Source organism: Taudactylus pleione, unplaced genomic scaffold (assembly GCF_031769625.1).
Source record: "Taudactylus pleione unplaced genomic scaffold, aTauple2 ptg001339l, whole genome shotgun sequence".
In the NCBI taxonomy this organism is placed as follows: domain Eukaryota; kingdom Metazoa; phylum Chordata; class Amphibia; order Anura; family Myobatrachidae; genus Taudactylus; species Taudactylus pleione.
In genome coordinates, this window is record NW_028285739.1 from 1062028 (window position 1) to 1081731 (window position 19704).

The 19704-nt window shown below is 44.6% G+C and overlaps 1 protein-coding gene across 1 annotated transcript in view; it reads right to left on the reverse strand.

The window, feature by feature from the left end:
* The window catches only part of EPHA5 (EPH receptor A5), a 360920-nt gene that overhangs the window by 11054 nt on the left and 330162 nt on the right, over positions 1-19704 (reverse strand). Inside the window, exon 14 of the mRNA XM_088463302.1 lies at positions 18324-18473. Within this exon, the coding sequence (XP_088319428.1) occupies positions 18324-18473 (150 nt within the window). The remainder of the gene's footprint in view (positions 1-18323; positions 18474-19704) is intronic.

The following is a 19704-nucleotide window of genomic DNA, read 5'->3' on the forward strand; positions in this document are numbered from 1 at the left end:
GTACCCAGCATTCTCCCAAGTGCCGGTTTCACAGCAAGTATCCCGCATTCTCCCAAGTGCCTGTTTACAGCAAGTACCCTGCATTCTCCCAAGTGCCGGTTTCACAGCAAGTACCCTGCATTATCCCAAGCGCTTATTTTATAGCAAGTACTCTGCATACTGTACTTCCAAGTGGCTGTTTGACAGCAAATATTGTGCAGTCTACACAGTGTCTGTTTCACAGCAAGTACCCTACATTCTCCCAAGAGCCTGTTTCACAGCAAGTACCCTGCATTCTCCCAAGTGCCTGTTTCACAGCAAGTACCCTGCATTCTCCCAAGTGCCTGTTACACAGCAAGTACTCTGCATTCTCCCAAGTGCCGGTTTCACAGCAAGTACCCAGCATTCTCCCAAGTGCCGGTTTCACAGCAAGTATCCCGCATTCTCCCAAGTGCCTGTTTACAGCAAGTACCCTGCATTCTCCCAAGTGCCTGTTTCACAGCAAGTACCCTGCATTATCCCAAGCGCCTATTTTACAGCAAGTACTCTGCATACTGTACTTCCAAGTGGCTGTTTGACAGCAAATATTGTGCAGTCTACACAGTGCCTGTTTCACAGCAAGTACCCTGCATTCTCCCAAGTGCCTGTTTCACAGCAAGTACCCTGCATTCTCCCAAGTGCCTGTTACACAGCAAGTACTCTGCATTCTCCCAAGTGCCTGTTTCACAGCAAGTACCCTGCATTCTCCCAAGTTCCTGTTAACAGCAAGTACCCTGCATTCTCCCAAGTGCCTGTTTCACAGCAAGTACCCTGCATTCTCCCAAGTGCCTGTTTCACAGCAAGTACCCAGCATTCTCCCAAGTGCCTGATCACAGCAAGTACCCTGCATTCTCCCAAGTGCCTGTTTCACAGCAAGTACCCTGCATTCTCCTAAGTGCCTGTTTCACAGCAAGTACCCTGCATTCTCCCAAGTGCCTGTTTCACAGCAAGTACCCTGCATTCTCCCAAGTGCCTGTTTCACAGCAAGTACCCTGCATTCTCCCAAGTGCCGGTTTCACAGCAAGTACCCTGCATTCTCCCAAGTGCCGGTTTCACAGCAAGTACCCTGCACTCTCCCAAGTGCCGGTTTCACAGCAAGTACCCAGCATTCTCCCAAGTGCCGGTTTCACAGCAAGTATCCCGCATTCTCCCAAGTGCCTGTTTACAGCAAGTACCCTGCATTCTCCCAAGTGCCGGTTTCACAGCAAGTACCCTGCATTATCCCAAGCGCCTATTTTACAGCAAGTACTCTGCATACTGTACTTCCAAGTGGCTGTTTGACAGCAAATATTGTGCAGTCTACACAGTGTCTGTTTCACAGCAAGTACCCTACATTCTCCCAAGTGCCTGTTTCACAGCAAGTACCCTGCATTCTCCCAAGTGCCTGTTTACAGCAAGTACCCTGCATTCTCCCAAGTGCCTGTTTCACAGCAAGTACCCTGCATTCTCCTAAGTGCCTGTTTCACAGCAAGTACCCTGCATTCTCCCAAGTGCCTGTTTCACAGCAAGTACCCTGCATTCTCCCAAGTGCCTGTTTCACAGCAAGTACCCTGCATTCTCCTAAGTGCCGGATTCACAGCAAGTACCCTGCATTCTCCCAAGTGCCGGTTTCACAGCAAGTACCCTGCATTCTCCCAAGTGCCGGTTTCACAGCAAGTACCCAGCATTCTCCCAAGTGCCGGTTTCACAGCAAGTATCCCGCATTCTCCCAAGTGCCTGTTTACAGCAAGTACCCTGCATTCTCCCAAGTGCCGGTTTCACAGCAAGTACCCTGCATTATCCCAAGCGCCTATTTTACAGCAAGTACTCTGCATACTGTACTTCCAAGTGGCTGTTTGACAGCAAATATTGTGCAGTCTACACAGTGTCTGTTTCACAGCAAGTACCCTACATTCTCCCAAGTGCCTGTTTCACAGCAAGTACCCTGCATTCTCCCAAGTGCCTGTTTCACAGCAAGTACCCTGCATTCTCCCAAGTGCCTGTTACACAGCAAGTACTCTGCATTCTCCCAAGTGCCGGTTTCACAGCAAGTACCCAGCATTCTCCCAAGTGCCGGTTTCACAGCAAGTATCCCGCATTCTCCCAAGTGCCTGTTTACAGCAAGTACCCTGCATTCTCCCAAGTGCCTGTTTCACAGTAAGTACCCTGCATTATCCCAAGCGCCTATTTTACAGCAAGTACTCTGCATACTGTACTTCCAAGTGGCTGTTTGACAGCAAATATTGTGCAGTCTACACAGTGTCTGTTTCACAGCAAGTACCCTGCATTCTCCCAAGTGCCTGTTTCACAGCAAGTACCCGGCATTCTCCCAAGTGCCTGATCACAGCAAGTACCCTGCATTCTCCCAAGTGCCTGTTTCACAGCAAGTACCCTGCATTCTCCTAAGTGCCTGTTTCACAGCAAGTACCCTGCATTCTCCGAAGTGCCTGTTACACAGCAAGTACTCTGCATTCTCCCAAGTGCCGGTTTCACAGCAAGTATCCCGCATTCTCCCAAGTGCCTGTTTACAGCAAGTACCCTGCATTCTCCCAAGTGCCGGTTTCACAGCAAGTACCCTGCATTATCCCAAGCGCCTATTTTACAGCAAGTACTCTGCATACTGTACTTCCAAGTGGCTGTTTGACAGCAAATATTGTGCAGTCTACACAGTGTCTGTTTCACAGCAAGTACCCTACATTCTCCCAAGTGCCTGTTTCACAGCAAGTACCCTGCATTCTCCCAAGTGCCTGTTTCACAGCAAGTACCCTGCATTCTCCCAAGTGCCTGTTACACAGCAAGTACTCTGCATTCTCCCAAGTGCCGGTTTCACAGCAAGTACCCAGCATTCTCCCAAGTGCCGGTTTCACAGCAAGTATCCCGCATTCTCCCAAGTGCCTGTTTACAGCAAGTACCCTGCATTCTCCCAAGTGCCTGTTTCACAGTAAGTACCCTGCATTATCCCAAGCGCCTATTTTACAGCAAGAACTCTGCATACTGTACTTCCAAGTGGCTGTTTGACAGCAAATATTGTGCAGTCTACACAGTGTCTGTTTCACAGCAAGTACCCTACATTCTCCCAAGTGCCTGTTTCACAGCAAGTACCCTGCATTCTCCCAAGTGCCTGTTTCACAGCAAGTACCCTGCATTCTCCCAAGTGCCTGTTACACAGCAAGTACTCTGCATTCTCCCAAGTGCCTGTTTCACAGCAAGTACCCTGCATTCTCCCAAGTTCCTGTTAACAGCAAGTACCCTGCATTCTCCCAAGTGCCTGTTTCACAGCAAGTACCCTGCATTCTCCCAAGTGCCTGTTTCACAGCAAGTACCCAGCATTCTCCCAAGTGCCTGATCACAGCAAGTACCCTGCATTCTCCCAAGTGCCTGTTTCACAGCAAGTACCCTGCATTCTCCTAAGTGCCTGTTTCACAGCAAGTACCCTGCATTCTCCCAAGTGCCTGTTACACAGCAAGTACTCTGCATTCTCCCAAGTGCCTGTTTCACAGCAAGTACCCTGCATTCTCCCAAGTTCCTGTTCACAGCAAGTACCCTGCATTCTCCCAAGTGCCTGTTTCACAGCAAGTACCCGGCATTCTCCCAAGTGCCTGATCACAGCAAGTACCCTGCATTCTCCCAAGTGCCTGTTTCACAGCAAGTACCCTGCATTCTCCTAAGTGCCTGTTTCACAGCAAGTACCCTGCATTCTCCGAAGTGCCTGTTACACAGCAAGTACCCTGCATTCTCCCAAGTGCCTGTTTCACAGCAAGTACCCTGCATTCTCCCAAGTTCCTGTTCACAGCAGGTACCCTGCATTCTCCCAAGTGCCTGTTTCACAGCAAGTACCCTGCATTCTCCCAAGTGCCTGTTTCACAGCAAGTACCCTGCATTCTCCCAAGTGCCTGTTTCACAGCAAGTACCCTGCATTCTCCCAAGTGCCTGTTTACAGCAAGTACCCTGCATTCTCCCAAGCGCCTATTTTACAGCAAGTACTCTGCATACTGTACTTCCAAGTAGCTGTTTGACAGCAAATATTGTGCAGTCTACACAGTGCCTGTTTCAAAGCAAGTACCCTGCATTCTCCCAAGTGCCTGTTTCACAGCAAGTACCCTGCATTCTCCCAAGTGCCTGTTTACAGCAAGTACCCTGCATTCTCCCAAGTGCCTGTTTACAGCAAGTACCTTGCATTCCCCCAAGTGCCTGTTTCACAGCAAGTACCCTGCATTCTCCCAAGTGCCTGTTTCACAGCAAGTACCCTGCATTCTCCCAAGTGCCTGTTTACCGCAAGTACCCTACATTCTTCCAAGTGCCTGTTCACAGCAAGTACCCTGCATTCTTCGAAGTGCCTGTTCACAGCAAGTACCCTGCATTCTTTTAAGTGCCTGTTCACAGCAAATAGTCTGCAGTCTCCAAAGTTCCTGGTTCACAGCAAGTACTCTGCATTCTCCCTAGTGCCTGTTTCACAGCAGGTACCCTGCATTCTTCCAAGTGCCTGTTCACATCAAGTACCAGGCATTCTTCAAAGTGCCTGTTCACAGCAAATATTCTGCAGTCTCCAAAGTGCATGTTTCACAGCAACAATTCTGTACTCTCTAAAGTGCCTTTTTCTCAGCAAGAACTCTGCATTTTCCAAAATGCCTGATTCTCAGCAATAGCTTCACTTTTACAAAGTGAATATTCCCTGTGATAACCATTATATCAGATGCTTCTGCTAGCACACTTTCAGCTGTGGGTAACTGGATTCATTGTTCTGGGTGTCTAGTTGCCGGGGTTAGCTTTGAGTCTTAGGTTCCAGGTCCAGTTCATTGTATCAGTGTGTACGTTCCAGGTCTGTGTGGCTGTTTCAGCTCGCAGTCCAGAGATTCTCATTCCTAGTTTCTGTTCTGAGTTCTTGTTTCCAGTTTTAGCTTACTTCGGTGCTGAGTTTCCATTGGCTGTATCCCTCTGAGTTTCCAGTAGTGTGTTCTAGCTCCGGGCTCCTAGATTCAGGTTCTAGGGATGAGCTCTTCCGTATTCCGCTCCAGATCCTAGAGTTACGAATTCTCCTCACCTGCCAGTGCAACTCTGCATTCTGATACTCCTAGATGAGCAGAGGTCTAATCAAGGCTTCTAATTTCAGTTATACTCTTGCTTAAGCTAGATCCAAGGGTCCCAGATAAGGATAAACATAAACAGACATCCGTGACACTGTACTATATTTATATATGTTATGGATCTCTCAGGTCCTTTGTAGTTTACAAGTTTCCATTCAAAACAAAGCACATTGACTAAATGAGTAGATTCTCATATGTAGTAATGTTGTAACTTCATTGACACCTTCAAAACAAGTCATGTAATACAAGTGAAAAACCTATTCTCCAAATATAAATCAGATTGCATGCTATTGGATTCTCTACTCCAAATATAAGACATATTCTATTGTAATGATCCATATATATTATATATATATAACTTATATATGAAAATGCTATTTATTTAAAGAAGTTAATGTATGTATAAACACTTGTAAATAATATCTGTATAAACAATGAGTTCTGATGTCAATGTTACAGTTTTAGCCCTCCAAAGGCATTTATCTCAGAATGTAAAAGAAAAAGAAAAATACACAATGTATATGTTACTCAACCCATTTTTTTAAACTCATCTTTTTATGGAATTGGTATGAAATACCGATGGATGGGATGCCGGCTGTCAGTACACTGACAGCGGCATCCCGATGGTTAAAATCCTGACAGGGGAACGGTAAGTAATGTTCCCCTGTCCTAATTACCCCCTAACCCTCTTTTCCCACACCCTAATACTAACCCTCCCTACCCCGCACCCTAACCCTAACACTCCTGGTAAATGAATAAACCTAACCCTCCCCCCTTAGCAGTGGCGTACCTCACCTGGTGCAGGGAGGGACGCTATGCGTGCGGTGCTGCCAAAAAGGGGCATGGCCTCGGGGATGGGGGCGTGGCCTCATGGGACAGGGCGTAGCTCCATGGCCCAAACTCTGGTGGTCCCATTCTTACTACTGGAGGGGGGGTGCAGGAGGTGCCTTGTTGCAGTGCCGGCTCCCTTACAATGTCAGGAGCCAAGTGCTGCACTTAATGCTACAGTGCAGCGCTCGGCTCCTGTCACTGAAGGGGAGTCTGCAATTTGGTGTTACCCCTCGTCAGGTGACACCTGTTTGCAGGCCACACCCCCCCGCACCCACCTTGTGACACCACTGCCCCTTAGTGCCAAACCCTAACCCCCCCCCCGCCTGCCCGGAGCCTAACCCTAACCTCCCCCCTCTCGCAGCCTAGTGCTAACTTCCCCCGATGTGCCTAAACCTAAGTCCCCCCAGCAGCAGATACTCACCTTTCCCTGGTGTACTTACGTTCAGGATGCCGGGGTTCCCGATGACAGAATCCCGAGTCATGTTGGGATTCTTATTCCGGGGTTCCGGCAGACGGAATTCCGATTGTCGGCATCCTAACCGCATCCCCATTTTATATGCCTTATCATATTCAAGGGATAGCCCAATAATACTAGTTGTGATAGAACAGATTAGAGTATAAATACTATAACAATTGCAACTGATGATAAATCAATAGATCACATCTAGTTGATCAAACTAATAATCTGTGGTCTTTAAAAACTTTACCTTGATTTAAGAGAGCCGTGAGCCAGTACTACATATTGGGACTGAGGAGCTCATTCAGACCCACTCGCTCGCACCCTGCGTATGCCAATCCAGCACATGCCCAGCAAGGCAGGCAATCGCACGGCAAGGCATTAGCACACCCACTATGTCTTGGCGTGCGATCACTTTGTGTATGCAGACGTCCACCAGCCATTCATAAGACGCCCACTTGTGCACGTCATATCCTGGAAGTACATGAAAACATTGTATATCGAGCACCATCGGAAGCGATCGCAGCGCTTGAGGTTGACTATACCTTTCCGCAAGCACTGCGATCACTTCAGTGTGAAATACAACCAAGTGACGTGTACTGTGATGCTGCCTTTTAATTATGCACGCCTCTGAAACTGCGTTGAGACGCTCAGGCACGCCTGCATTCGCACCTTCACTCTCCCGTTTCTAGCAGCCAGCCCCTGTCACCACCCATAAACAGCTTCTCCTGTCACTCACACTGCTGGGCTGTCTATGTGCAGCGAGCGTACGCTACCCGACCTCTCTCACTGGTTCGCGCACGCGAATTGCGATGCATACGCATGCAAACATCGCAAAAATTGGCCAGCTACGAGCAATCGCATCCTAGCGAGCGGGTCTGAATCAGCTCCTAAAGGGCACACAGTAATATTAATAAAGAGTCTGTTCTGGTATACTAAGAATTTCAGGACTTGACATTTCAGAGCTGACACTGTTTTTCACCCCATATACAGTATTTGCTCCTTTAATATCCATGAAAGTTTAAAGTTATGTATAGTGCTTTTTTATATTATAGTTTAATGTTGAATTGAAGTTTTTTTTTTAATAAGAAAAGACAATTCTTTGTCTATAATTATTCTTCCATATTGATTAAGCTAATTATATTGTTTAGTGTTTGTATGATCAGCAATGATAGTCAATATAAGATTACCAATGCTGCAATGGCATATTATTAGTAACCTTTACTTATGTAGTGCCAACATAATACAGTGCGCTGTTCAAAGAATGTCTACATTTCTGTACACACATACACGGAATCAGGCGGTTCAAATGCCGGCAGCGGCAGCCGACACAGGTGGAAATCCTGATCGTCGGAAGGTACCGTATATACTCGAGTATAAGCCGAGTTTTTCAGCACAATTTTTGTGCTGAAAAAGCACCCCCTCGGCTTATACTCGAGTCATGCCCGCATGGTACGCTGCTGAGTAGCGTACCATGCGGGCCGCGGTGCAGACTGTGTCACTGTGACACAGCCTGCACCGCGTGTGTAGCGCTGACCGGACGGAGTTCGGTCAGCACTACACACTGCTAAACACACAGCCGCGGGAGCCGGCAGCTATGTGTTTGGTGTAATCAGCAGCCGCTGAGAGTCTGTCAGACTCTCAGCGGCTACTGCTGCTCCCACTGCGGGAGCCATCTTCCGGCTCCCGCAGTGGGTAATGGGAGAGAGTCGTCATGACGACGTCTCTCCCATTATGCAAAGCGGTGGAGGAGCCTGTAGCAGCGTCGGGACCAGGAGCGGGGTTACAGGTAAGTGTTTATTTTTTTTTACATTTCTTTCTACTGGGGGGGCTACTACCGGGGGGGTACTACCAGGGGGGGATATCGCTACTGGGGGCACTACCAGAGGGGAGGGATTAATAATGGGGGAACTACCAGGGGGGGGATGTTGCTACTGGGGGCACTACCAGGGAGGGGGGTAATACTGGGGGCACTACCAGGGGGGATGTTGCTACTGGGGGCACTACCAGGGGGGGTTAATACTGGGGGCACTACCAGGGGAGGATATTGCTACTGGGGGCACTACCAGGGGGGGGATTAATATTGGGGGCACTACCAGGGGGGATGTTGCTACTGGGGGCACTACCAGGGGAGGGATTATTACTGGGGGCACTACCAGGGGGGGATATTGCTACTGGGGGCACTACCAGGGGGGTATTACTACTGGGGGCACTACCAGGGGGGGATATTACTACTGGGGGTACTACCAGGGGGGGATATTACTACTGGGGGTACTACCAGGGGGGGATATTACTACTGGGGGCACTACCAGGGGGGGATATTACTACTGGGGGCACTACCAGGGGGGGATTACTACTGGGGGCACTATCAGGGGGGGATTACTACTGGGGACAGTACCAGAGGGGGGATTACTACCAGTAGCAGCTGCATTTCCCACCCTAGGCTTATACTCGAGTCAATAAGTTTTCCCTGTTTTTTGTGGTAAAATTAGGTACCTCGGTTTATATTCGGGTCGACTTATACTCGAGTATATACGGTAAGTATAAACTAACCTATTTAACCCCCTAACCCTTAGGGGTGCCTCACCCTAACACCCCCCAAGTGCCTAACCCTAACCCCCCTGTAAGTGCCTAAACCTAACCCCCCCTTCCCCGCCGTCTAAACCTAAGTCTCCCGGAGGAGTGCCTAACCCTAACCGCCCCCAGGGGGTGCCTAATCCTAACCCCCCTTCCCCTAGTCTGACCCTAACCAACCCGGGGGGGGTTCCTAACCCTAAGTCCCCCCTGGGAGCCCTAAACCTAACCCTCCCCCCCTGCGGCTGTCCGTGGCCGGCATCCGGCATCCCTTCAATCGGGATGCCGGGCGCTAGTCTACCTGCCTAGGTAAAATGTCAGGCATCGAGATTTCGACGCCTATCATTTAACCCTTGCCGGGATTCAGCAGTCGGGAAGCCGGCGGCTTCCCGACTGTTAATCACATACACACATGCTAACATTACTGCTGGGTACACGCTAATGTGATACATCGTTCACACAGCCGTTGCACAATATATCATTAACGTTGGCTCTTGTATACAGACGATATATCTGTGATCGACGTCATCAACAGATATATTGTGTCGGCTGTGCTTCACAGTAGATGTGATAAATCTTGCAGATATATCGTGTACATCTGACGATGTGTACATGCCACCTGCCAACCAACCTGTAGTAACTGCTGACACTGACATCACAACTGGGTGGGAAAATGTAAATGTCCGCCCAGTTGTGATATCTGGTCAGTCATACCGAGTGGCCGATTGGTAAGTGTGTATGCTAACCAAATCAACGCTTGCTCCGCGGGGACAGTCGGCCAGCCACTGGGTCGCTTAAGTGTGTACCCTACATAATCTACCACTAAGTTTTTAGATTCTGGGAGGAAAGTGGAAGACACAGGCCAAACTTGTGCAAGCATGGGGAGACCACCACAGAGCTTAGCAAAGCAGAGATTAGATTTCTCACATTTTACAACAAGTAACAGAAGGCTTGGGGCCTGATTCAGAGCCGGACACTATTTGCGGTCGTTCGTTCAGAAAAAAGGGGTGGCTAGTCAAATGAACCGTTCGCTCTTTGCGGTCTGTTGACGCCTCTATGTCTGAATGAGCAAACAAAACTTGCGGTCTTTTATTGGATAACTACGCCCCCTGGCCGCTTGCATCCTACGTCATGTCCGCTATTTATTAGATCAATCGAGTACATCGACCAGCGTATGAACTGCTCGCTATTCTTGTGGTTGCTTTTCCTACCACAATCTTGCGAGCAGTTCTGACTATAAAATAACCCAGTGACGTGGTCAATGACGCTGCTGTATTAATTATGCACACCCATAAAATGCCCGTTTTGACCTTTAAGCACGCCTGCGTTTGGATCTCCACTCCCCGTTTTCAAGCACCTTCCCCTGTTACCACCCACATACGCCTCCTCCTGTTACTCAAAATAGCAGGCATTCGCTATTTAGCGAACAAACGATTTTTGGGCGCACTGACTGGTTCGCGCATGCATATTACGATCCGTACGCATGCACAGTTGGGCAAACATCGCTCGGAACGAACGAGCGGCCGCTTACGAGCGGCTCTGAATCAGGCCCTCGGTCTACAATCCCACTTATATTAATCCGTACAAGTTCCCCATAAGAACAGTATTGCCTGTCTGTGCCACTTAGGCTGCACACAGCAAAGGAACTGTTGTCAGCCTGTCCTGTATATTCTAAAGTACTTCCAGAGCTGTATGCTTTTACTCCAGTGACATCTGGAAGTTACTCAGAGCTTTTATACACCTTGGATAAAAAAACTAATTTTCATAGAAGAAAACCCTACTTAGCAACTAATTTAGGCACTACACTGTAACTCCATTATCACCTTGTAGCAGATGGCCCTTAACATGGATGCAGAGGAAGAAGATTGAGGTTTCATTGCTGGAGGACCGTCTCCAACTATAGAAGGTCAAGCTGCAAGGATGGGATGCCTGCATTCATGGCAGCACTTGGACACGTGGATGCACTTCAGGAAAAGCAGTTACCACAATGTATACATTACACTTGTCCTATGCAGCATGAATTTCCCACACAGTCCAGTCAGTTTGTCTATCTCTACATAAGTACAGTGAAATAAGTATAGAAGAGTCAGGGAAAAACACCACTGATGTGCTTACATATAATGATACTTAGTAAATAGGAGGAAACAACTTAATCAAACAGAAAAGGTACAATAGTTTCACTATAAATTAAATACAATTTTATATGACTTTTCCAACATAAGATAAAGTCAGAGTAGAGTAACATTACAGAGTATTGTCACACACACATCTCAGGTCTTTCACAGACGGCAACATTTTGGCAATGCCACTCTTGATTTGCCTTTTCATAGGGTGGTCACTCTACACTGCATTTGTGATATAAGCATTCCATTGAATTTATAGCATCAATAGAGCTGGATAATGGCATTGCATGGTGTTCTCTGTGGTGTGATTTGGGTATCACAAGGAAGTCTGAGGTGCAGAACAAATTATTATAATGGTAATTTTTGCGTGGAACACTTAAAGCCAAATTACACCATAAGTAAACATATTATCCAGTTACTCCTTATTATTTCAAATACAATACAATATGTTATAATTAAATGAAATTATCTTTTCCTTGCCTAATCTAAAAAGATAAGAAATATTGCATTGTACAAGGTCATTAGATCAATGCTTTGAAAGACTCCTACCTGAGACTCCATTTTTAAGTATTGGAATAGTTGTTAGTTATACTTCCCAAAATAAGTGAGCTGCTGGGAGGTTGGATGACTCGATTCGCATTGAATTATTTTTCATGTTGCATACATGCATATATATTCATATTGTAAGATAAAATCATGCTATATAATTTCTGAGTCCCATACCTTAGACAAGCTAAAGTAGAAGACTGCAAACATCTCTTTGGGTAAAGTTTCAAGAAATAGATAGATTGTGCTAAGATAGGTGTCATGTACGAAATGCTACATATAAGCAAAGTAATTTAATCTACAGTGTTAGTAGAGTTTATGTGAATATTGTATATTATTTAGCGTGTATTGACAGTCACTATATATTTGCAGATGTATAAATTTAGGCAGAATTTTTAATATAATATGTCCTTTTTGATCTATAGCATATGCTAAATGCAAAATATTGCATCTGTCATTGTAAACTGTGCAACTGCATAAACCAATAGCATTCTGGAGCACATTTATTAATTATCGGGTTCACCTATATCAATGGGGGATCTAGGGAGAGGAGAGGGATCGCTCCCCTGTAACACACACCTTCTCCAGATAAGCATTTCTACCTGGCCTGCCTCTCCTCCCCGGTGCCTCATCTCCTCTCCAGGGATAAGCTCTCAGTGATGGTCAGTGAGTGAGGAGGCATAGGCAGCTGAGAGCTTGGCCCTGGGGAATGAGGGACCTGGGGAGACCACCCAAAGTGCTAATCTAGAGAAGGTGACCTGATCACACACTCCCTTCGTGTATCCACTAGTGGCCCAGATGTACTATTAAAACAGAAGTAGTGACAAAGGGCCTGATTCAGACCCACTCGCGAGCGGCTGTCCGCTCGCAAGTGGGTCGATGTTATGGACTGAGCATGCGCACGACGGAGGGAGCTCCGTCGTGCGCATGCGCCAGACGCGACGAGCGAAGGAAAGTCCTTCGCTCGTTGTGTCCGATCAAAGGGGGCGTGCTGTCAATGTTGATTGACAGCACGCCCCCTTTGGTGGGCGTGCCGGGGGCATGCCTCCCTGACGGGGGCGTTCCCACGGGAACGCCTCCCGTCAAAGGCCGGCCCACTGACATCACTAGTGATGTCAGTGGGAGTGATTTTGTCTCTGATAGAGCCAAAATCACTCCGGAGCTTGCGGTTGAAAACCTCAACCGCAGGCTCCGGCTCGCAATTTCGATGGTCGCGATGGTCGAGACCATCGCGGCCATCACAATGCACGCTCGTATAGCCTGTGGATGGTGACCCACAGCTATACGAGCGTCCAGGAGGACGCTCCATTTTCATGGAGCCCGGCCCTCATTCAGAGCGTGCGCTCTGCTCAGAGCGTACGGCTCTGAATGAGGGCCAAAGACTCAACAGTACTCAGGAGCAGAAGTATGGGAGTCAATGGAGGTGCCTGCCGTCGGGCGCCAGCACTGAAGGGGTACCTCCTCCATCACTCACAATATATTCACCCCATTTAGGGCTGTAAATATGGGGGATAGGGGGGCACTAAATGATAACTTGCCTCCGGGAGTCTGGGATGAACTTACGCCACTGACAGTACTTGTCTCTGCAATGTTTTAGAAGTGAAGAGATACTAATATGATCACTTCATTTCTTCTTCAGGACATGGTTACGCTACTGCTCGGTCTGCTAAACATGCATGTGTGGGCAGACATTGGCGCTAAGGGATCCTTCTGAGAAATGATGCTGCAAGTAGCCCATAGACTACAATGGCTAACAGCACATAAAGCTGGCATTAGCTACTGAGGCCAAACTCCGAAAGGCTTTGCGTTTGTCAATAAAGCAGTGCCCATATGGGCTACTTTTTTGGTAAAAAATTGGAGCTAACTGCTGCAGTCCACTGTAGATACATCCCAGGATACTTAATACTTGTGGGTACTCCCTGAAGTCAGGGTATTCATTGATAAATAGGCCCCTTTACTAGGTGCAATATTTAGTACTGGTTTCAAATATCTGTATTGATTCTAAGCAGAATATCCAGGTGATCATAAAGGAGTTTAGTAAGAGTGATACTATTTCTACAGCATATTGAACACAGCAATGCTCATAGCAATCAATACAGCAGCAAAATGTTATACTGTACAGTTGCCAAACATCATAAATAGCAGTTTTACTCCAGTCCATGGAGTATGAGAGGAAAAAAGAAAGCATTATCACTGTGGTTTCTGAGAATTTTGCTATGCATAAACTGTTTTGTCAATTGATTCAGAAATGTGCTCGCAATCAGTTCAGCATATGATTAGGTGATCAGTTTCCGTTTCTAGATAATTACACTTACGAACATGTTTGTCATTTTTAATTACAGTTTGAATTTTTGTTCTGAGATGACTCGACATGCAACAGTGTCCTGACTTATGTTCTGTGTTATTGTCTGTAATAACAGAGGATTATAAGATGGTCAGTTCCCAGCCACGTATATAATCACGTCATGTTTTCAAACTATAGGAGAGTTTTTTTGCTCATACACGTTCTAGAATTCTAGTCTCCAGGTGGCCAGGTATATGGCCAAATGCTTATATAAGATGTATTCAAAACACAGGAACATTCACATCTTCCAATGTTTTATGGAGCATTGTTTTTATTGCTTGCACATGTCATTAATACTAAATACCTTGGACCTTAGTTTGAGTTGAATATAAAAGTTGGGTACGATGTAAAGATGCATCAATCATCATCATCAGCTACAAAACGTGCACACAATTTATGTAGGTGCAAACAGGGGCGAAGCTAAGCTTTCTGTCATACATGCACACCTCTGGTGAAAGGTTGATTTGAAGCAGACAATTTATTATATTGCTATTACTAGAGGCACTGGGGAGCCATAAACAGACACTACAACCATGAACAACATAAGAAGAAACATAATTCTCAGCATTTACCATACTTACAAAATACTTTAAGTATGAGTTGATCTGCATTTTTGGTAACTAAAGCAATGAAATAACATTTCATTGCCTCACCTGGTACACTCGTGGATGGGATGAAAAATACATGGACCTGACTATTATGGTGGGACCGTACTCCTAGCGTCAGGACGCTGCAACCACACCCATTTTGTGTTTTCTGGGCGTAACTTATTCCACCCAGGGTAATCCTACGTAGTGCGCCCAAAACGGCTGCCTCATTTGGCACCTTTGTGGATGGAATATTTAACCCATACAAGTTAATTCCCAAAATGTGTGCACCAACCCTGCACTATGCTTATGGTGCTCTCTAGATTTCAGTTGATTTTAATTATCTCGGTGTGGATTTCTACTGTTTTTTTTTTTTTTTTTTGCAACACCAAATCCTTGTACAATGTACCATGTTCTCTGATGTCTGTAAAGCTACTTTGAGTCCTATGGGAGAAAAGCGCTATATAAATAAAATTATTATTATTATAACATGAAGATTATCTGCAGGGAGTGGAGAGCAACGGAGTCTAGAAAGAACTTTAGGTGTACATGAATGCCAACGCTGAAATATTTGGCGTGCACATTTGCAGGCTTGCAATAACCAAATTCTCCTTGCATCTGTCACCCAACTGATTCACAAATGTGCTTGCAATGAAGCCCCCCAGTCCTCCTCTAGCTTCATCCCTAGGTGTAAAATTTATGTCTCACAGCAAAAATGTTCCAAGATTCACGGAACTCAAAATAAAAGTTCAAGACCACATATAGAAACGATTTGTGTACATGTGCAACAATCTAACACGAAGGGGGAAATTCAATTAGTCCTCATGAATTATCGGGGGAGAAAAATGGAGGTAGCCTCGGGCAATATCAATTATGCTCCCTTTTTCTTCTGATGCGATAAATGGATGGGTTAACGTGCGTTGACTCCCAGAATCCATGATAAATTCATGGACTTGGGCATTAAGTGTTGTTATTCCCTGATAATAACACTTATTGGGGATTTATTTTTGGGTCTTGTGAGAGTTACTGCAGCTAATTGAATTCCCCCCTGAAACACATCTGAGTCACCCAAGTGAACATGTGCTACGTTATAATCAGAACCAAAGTACCTTTTAAATTCAAAAATAAAAACAGACATACAAAGATAAGCATCAACCATATGGATTGAGCAGCATCTCAAATGGGTAAAATAAAAATACAATATACATACAGTATAGAGGTGTTCAGTCATAGAAATGCCAGTATACCATGTGGGTCACTTATTATTCCTCAAACTTCATTGAGTTTTTTGGGACAAACTCTATCAACTTATGTACATTTATTCAGGTATAAGGCTTCATTAATGAGGGAAAGCCAGAAGTGTAGTGAAACAGGGTCTGGTTGCGTCCATAACCTTAATCACCTTGATAAAGCCAAAGTAGGGGGTATTATGCATTTGAAAGTATCAGTTCATCGAAAATTTCTAACAACTGTACCAAGGCATCTAAGAATGGCAAAGATACTCAAATTTAGGGTCAAATGTAATAGGGTGTGAATAGAGTTTAGAAAATGTGAGAGTTAGCAGTAATCGTTCACATTGGTCGAGTTTTATCTTCAAAATGGGAAAACATCTGGATGAGAGTTTAAATCGTGAGAATTTTCTTTAATTCAAAAACATGTGAGATTGCATGTTCTCGAACATTAGCCGAGTTTAAAAAGTGTGAGAGTTTACAGCTAAACTTACATTTTTTAAGCTCTCCCCCTATTACATTTGGTCCTTAGAGTGTGAATATGGGACATATTAATCTGGCATACATAGCAGAACAATTGTACACCACTGGAAAGGTCACTACGTGAACCTAACATCTGAACCATGCCAGGGACATACACTCTACGTACATACAGTATCTTAACTGAATGAACAGATCTCTAGCTACCATGATAATAAGTACAGTAGGTTCAGTAGGAGCATCATTACCAACATATTTTTATTTATGTATTTGAATAAAATCTGTATAATATGAACAGTAGGAGACAGATAAACTTTCAAATCCATCTATAAATATGTGTATTACATTTTTAACACTATTGCAGCTGCTTTTCGTGATCAGAAGTAAATTTGGATTTCTGCGTCCATTCAGAGTCAGCCGCATGTGTGCGTCTGCAATCGTCATCATCAGCAGCAGCAGCAGCAACATGTATTTGCACCTGCATCCTCCTTGGTGCAAGAGATCTGACTGCATTCGGAGTGATCTGCTCACATTTATCTTGGAATCGTCCACTACTCCATAAACACACCCATAGCAAACTTGTTCTACGCTGAGGCCTAGTTACATCCACAAGTTGATACAACTGAGAGCCACTCTGAATTGCCCATAATTTCTCTAAGTTGTATACGCAGGCCCTGATGCATGTGCAGTCTGCTAGAAATCATGAGATCAGTACCCACATGAAATTGTGTGCAATCAGGCCCATTATATGTTCTTTTTGGGTGGCATTTACTACAATTTGTCCTCTGTCCTTGTAAACTGAGATGTGCTGAATCCTGATTAGGATACATGTATACTGATTAGTTGCACAGATCTAAAAGTGAATGAAGACTTTGGGATTAATTTATGAAGAGCTAGTGCAGTGCTTACATTTCTGTCTTTCTCTGGTTTTGCACTGGGCACATACTGTACAAATTTGAATATCTACAGAACGGATACATTTATACCTTATGTCTTAATTTGGTCTGTGATGGAATTTCCAGAGTGGGGAAGTCTACGAGGATTGTGATTGTACTTGTACTTAGGATGGATATAACACAAAAATAGGTAGTGCATTAACTTACATAATCACAAACGATGCTACCAGTCAGAAATGCACAGTGGTCGGCTAGCAGAAAATAAGCAGCCACCAATAACATAGGGACTTCCTGGCCCCTCTGCATCCCCGCCCCCTCCTCCAGTGTCTGCCGTGCAGCCCATCACTGCTGATCAGTCAGCACAGCAGGACCCTCCACCTGGCGGCTGTAGGAAATGTGAAATAACCACCCCTCAGCCCCCCAGTGTATACCTGGCAGCTGCCCAGAGAAGCAACCGATAGGGAATTCAAAGTTACAATGGTCATGATGATCAGAACATTGATAGTCTGATATATCGATGACCAATATAATAAAAATCATGTTAATGTTATGCGTTTAAAAAAAATTGTTATTTTGATAAAATCGTGTTGGATAAGGTTTAAATAGATGTTCTTGACCCAATTCAATAAAAAAACAAACAAATTTTTAGCGTTTTTTGGGGAAAAAAATGAATTGGTTAAACATCAATAGTATCACAATTGTTATATTTTTATGTATTTTGTAACTATTTATTTGGAGTGCTTTAAATAAAAAATATATACACTGTGCACATGCACATCCCTCAAGATTGTCCCAGGTGCATTAAGAGGAGACTTATCAGTAGGAGTCAGCATTGCTCAGCAAGCTGTATATCATTCAGTTGCCTCTTGAGATTTTTATGACAAATTGCATTAATAACAGGTTTTCTATGGCTGCGATGACCGGCAATAGAGTATCATTATCATTGCTGCACATTCAAAAATAGGCACAAAAGACCTATGCCCACCACTAGTTCATCTGTTTGCTTCCTCCAACTAATAAAGCTTTTTTTTTTTTAGGGCATATCGCCAAAATGAGTGATGTCACAATGCACATAAGGAGAGTTGTAGGAAAACATTTATTTGTTTATATTGGCCTGTAATTCAATTAAACCCAAAGAGTGAAGATGTACAGACTTGCTTTAAGGAAGTACTTACGTCCTGGTTTGTCATCTCCCAGTAGGGTCTCTCACCATATGACATAACTTCCCACATTACAATTCCATAGCTCCAGACATCACTTGCAGAGGTGAACTTGCGGAAAGCAATGGCTTCAGGGGCAGTCCATCGGATTGGGATTTTTCCTCCCTGTGAACATTATATCATGTAGTTAAGTGCTAATGTGAATGCCCTTTTCAGTTCTAGAAGTGATAAATGAGATGAAGAAAATAAAAAGAAACAAGCACAACCATGAACACACACATCACTGAAGCTCAGACAGTGTAATACAGAAAATAAAATGTTCACTTCAAAAAACTGGTAATGATTTTGTCTCCAGAGAAAAATAAAAGTCATGAGTCACATGATGTATTTCAAAATAATGAATTGAACTCCATTTACAGATAATTCAAGAGTAGTGCTGTAATCTTCCTTCTTGAACAGTTATTACAGTCCTGGATGAAAGCAATAAACAGTACAGGAGTGCAAAAAAAAGGAAGCTATGGTGCTGAATGTCAAGTGCAATACATGTCCTGGATGTGGAAATCAAATCTGAACTGTGGAATTCTGGTACGTACTGGTTACACAAATACACAATGTGGTGAACATATAGCTCAAATTGAAACTTAATAATAAAATACACAGGGTCTGGTGTACAGATGTGTTAGAGTTAGCTGCATTTCTGTTGTTATGCGGAAAGCAATAAAGCCACATATGGGAATTGCTAGAACACCACAGCTCATATTATTATCATAGGGTTTGCCATTTGTACTGGAATAAAAAGCAGTTGGAAGTGCTGTGAAACCTTGTTCTCAGAACTCAATTGCTCTGTGCAGTTTATGCAGTAGAGAGAAAAGCCCAGTAATGCCAACAAAAATATGTTTTATCTACTTATTTCATTTTATATTTGCGCTACTTTTTGTGTTTGGTTCCTTTATCACATTAAGCAGTATATCAGGCATGGTGAACTGGTGTTATTACGGGCTACCCTAAACCAACTACTATACAGTGACCGCAGTTTTATATCTGCTTTGTTCCTTTCTAAGCTTCTTTCCTCCCAATAATAGATGTACGGAACTTGGGTTTGTAATGAGAAAAAGTAGGAGGTAAGTTTGGCACCCTGAAGCTCAAACTGATTAGATGTTGGGGAGGAGGAAAAGTGTCAAATTGAGGCATATAATCTATGCTCACTCATTTTTGTGCGAATGCGGCGTATATAAGTGAATCGCCATGTGATAGTCCCAGTGCCTGGGGAGTTATACATAATTCTATTGGTTTGTGCTCCACCACTGAGGTTATCTGGGTCAATTAAATGAAGTTATCCTGAAGGACTGCAGTATCTCCTCATTAAAGAAGCTCCTCATTAAATGAAATATAAGTT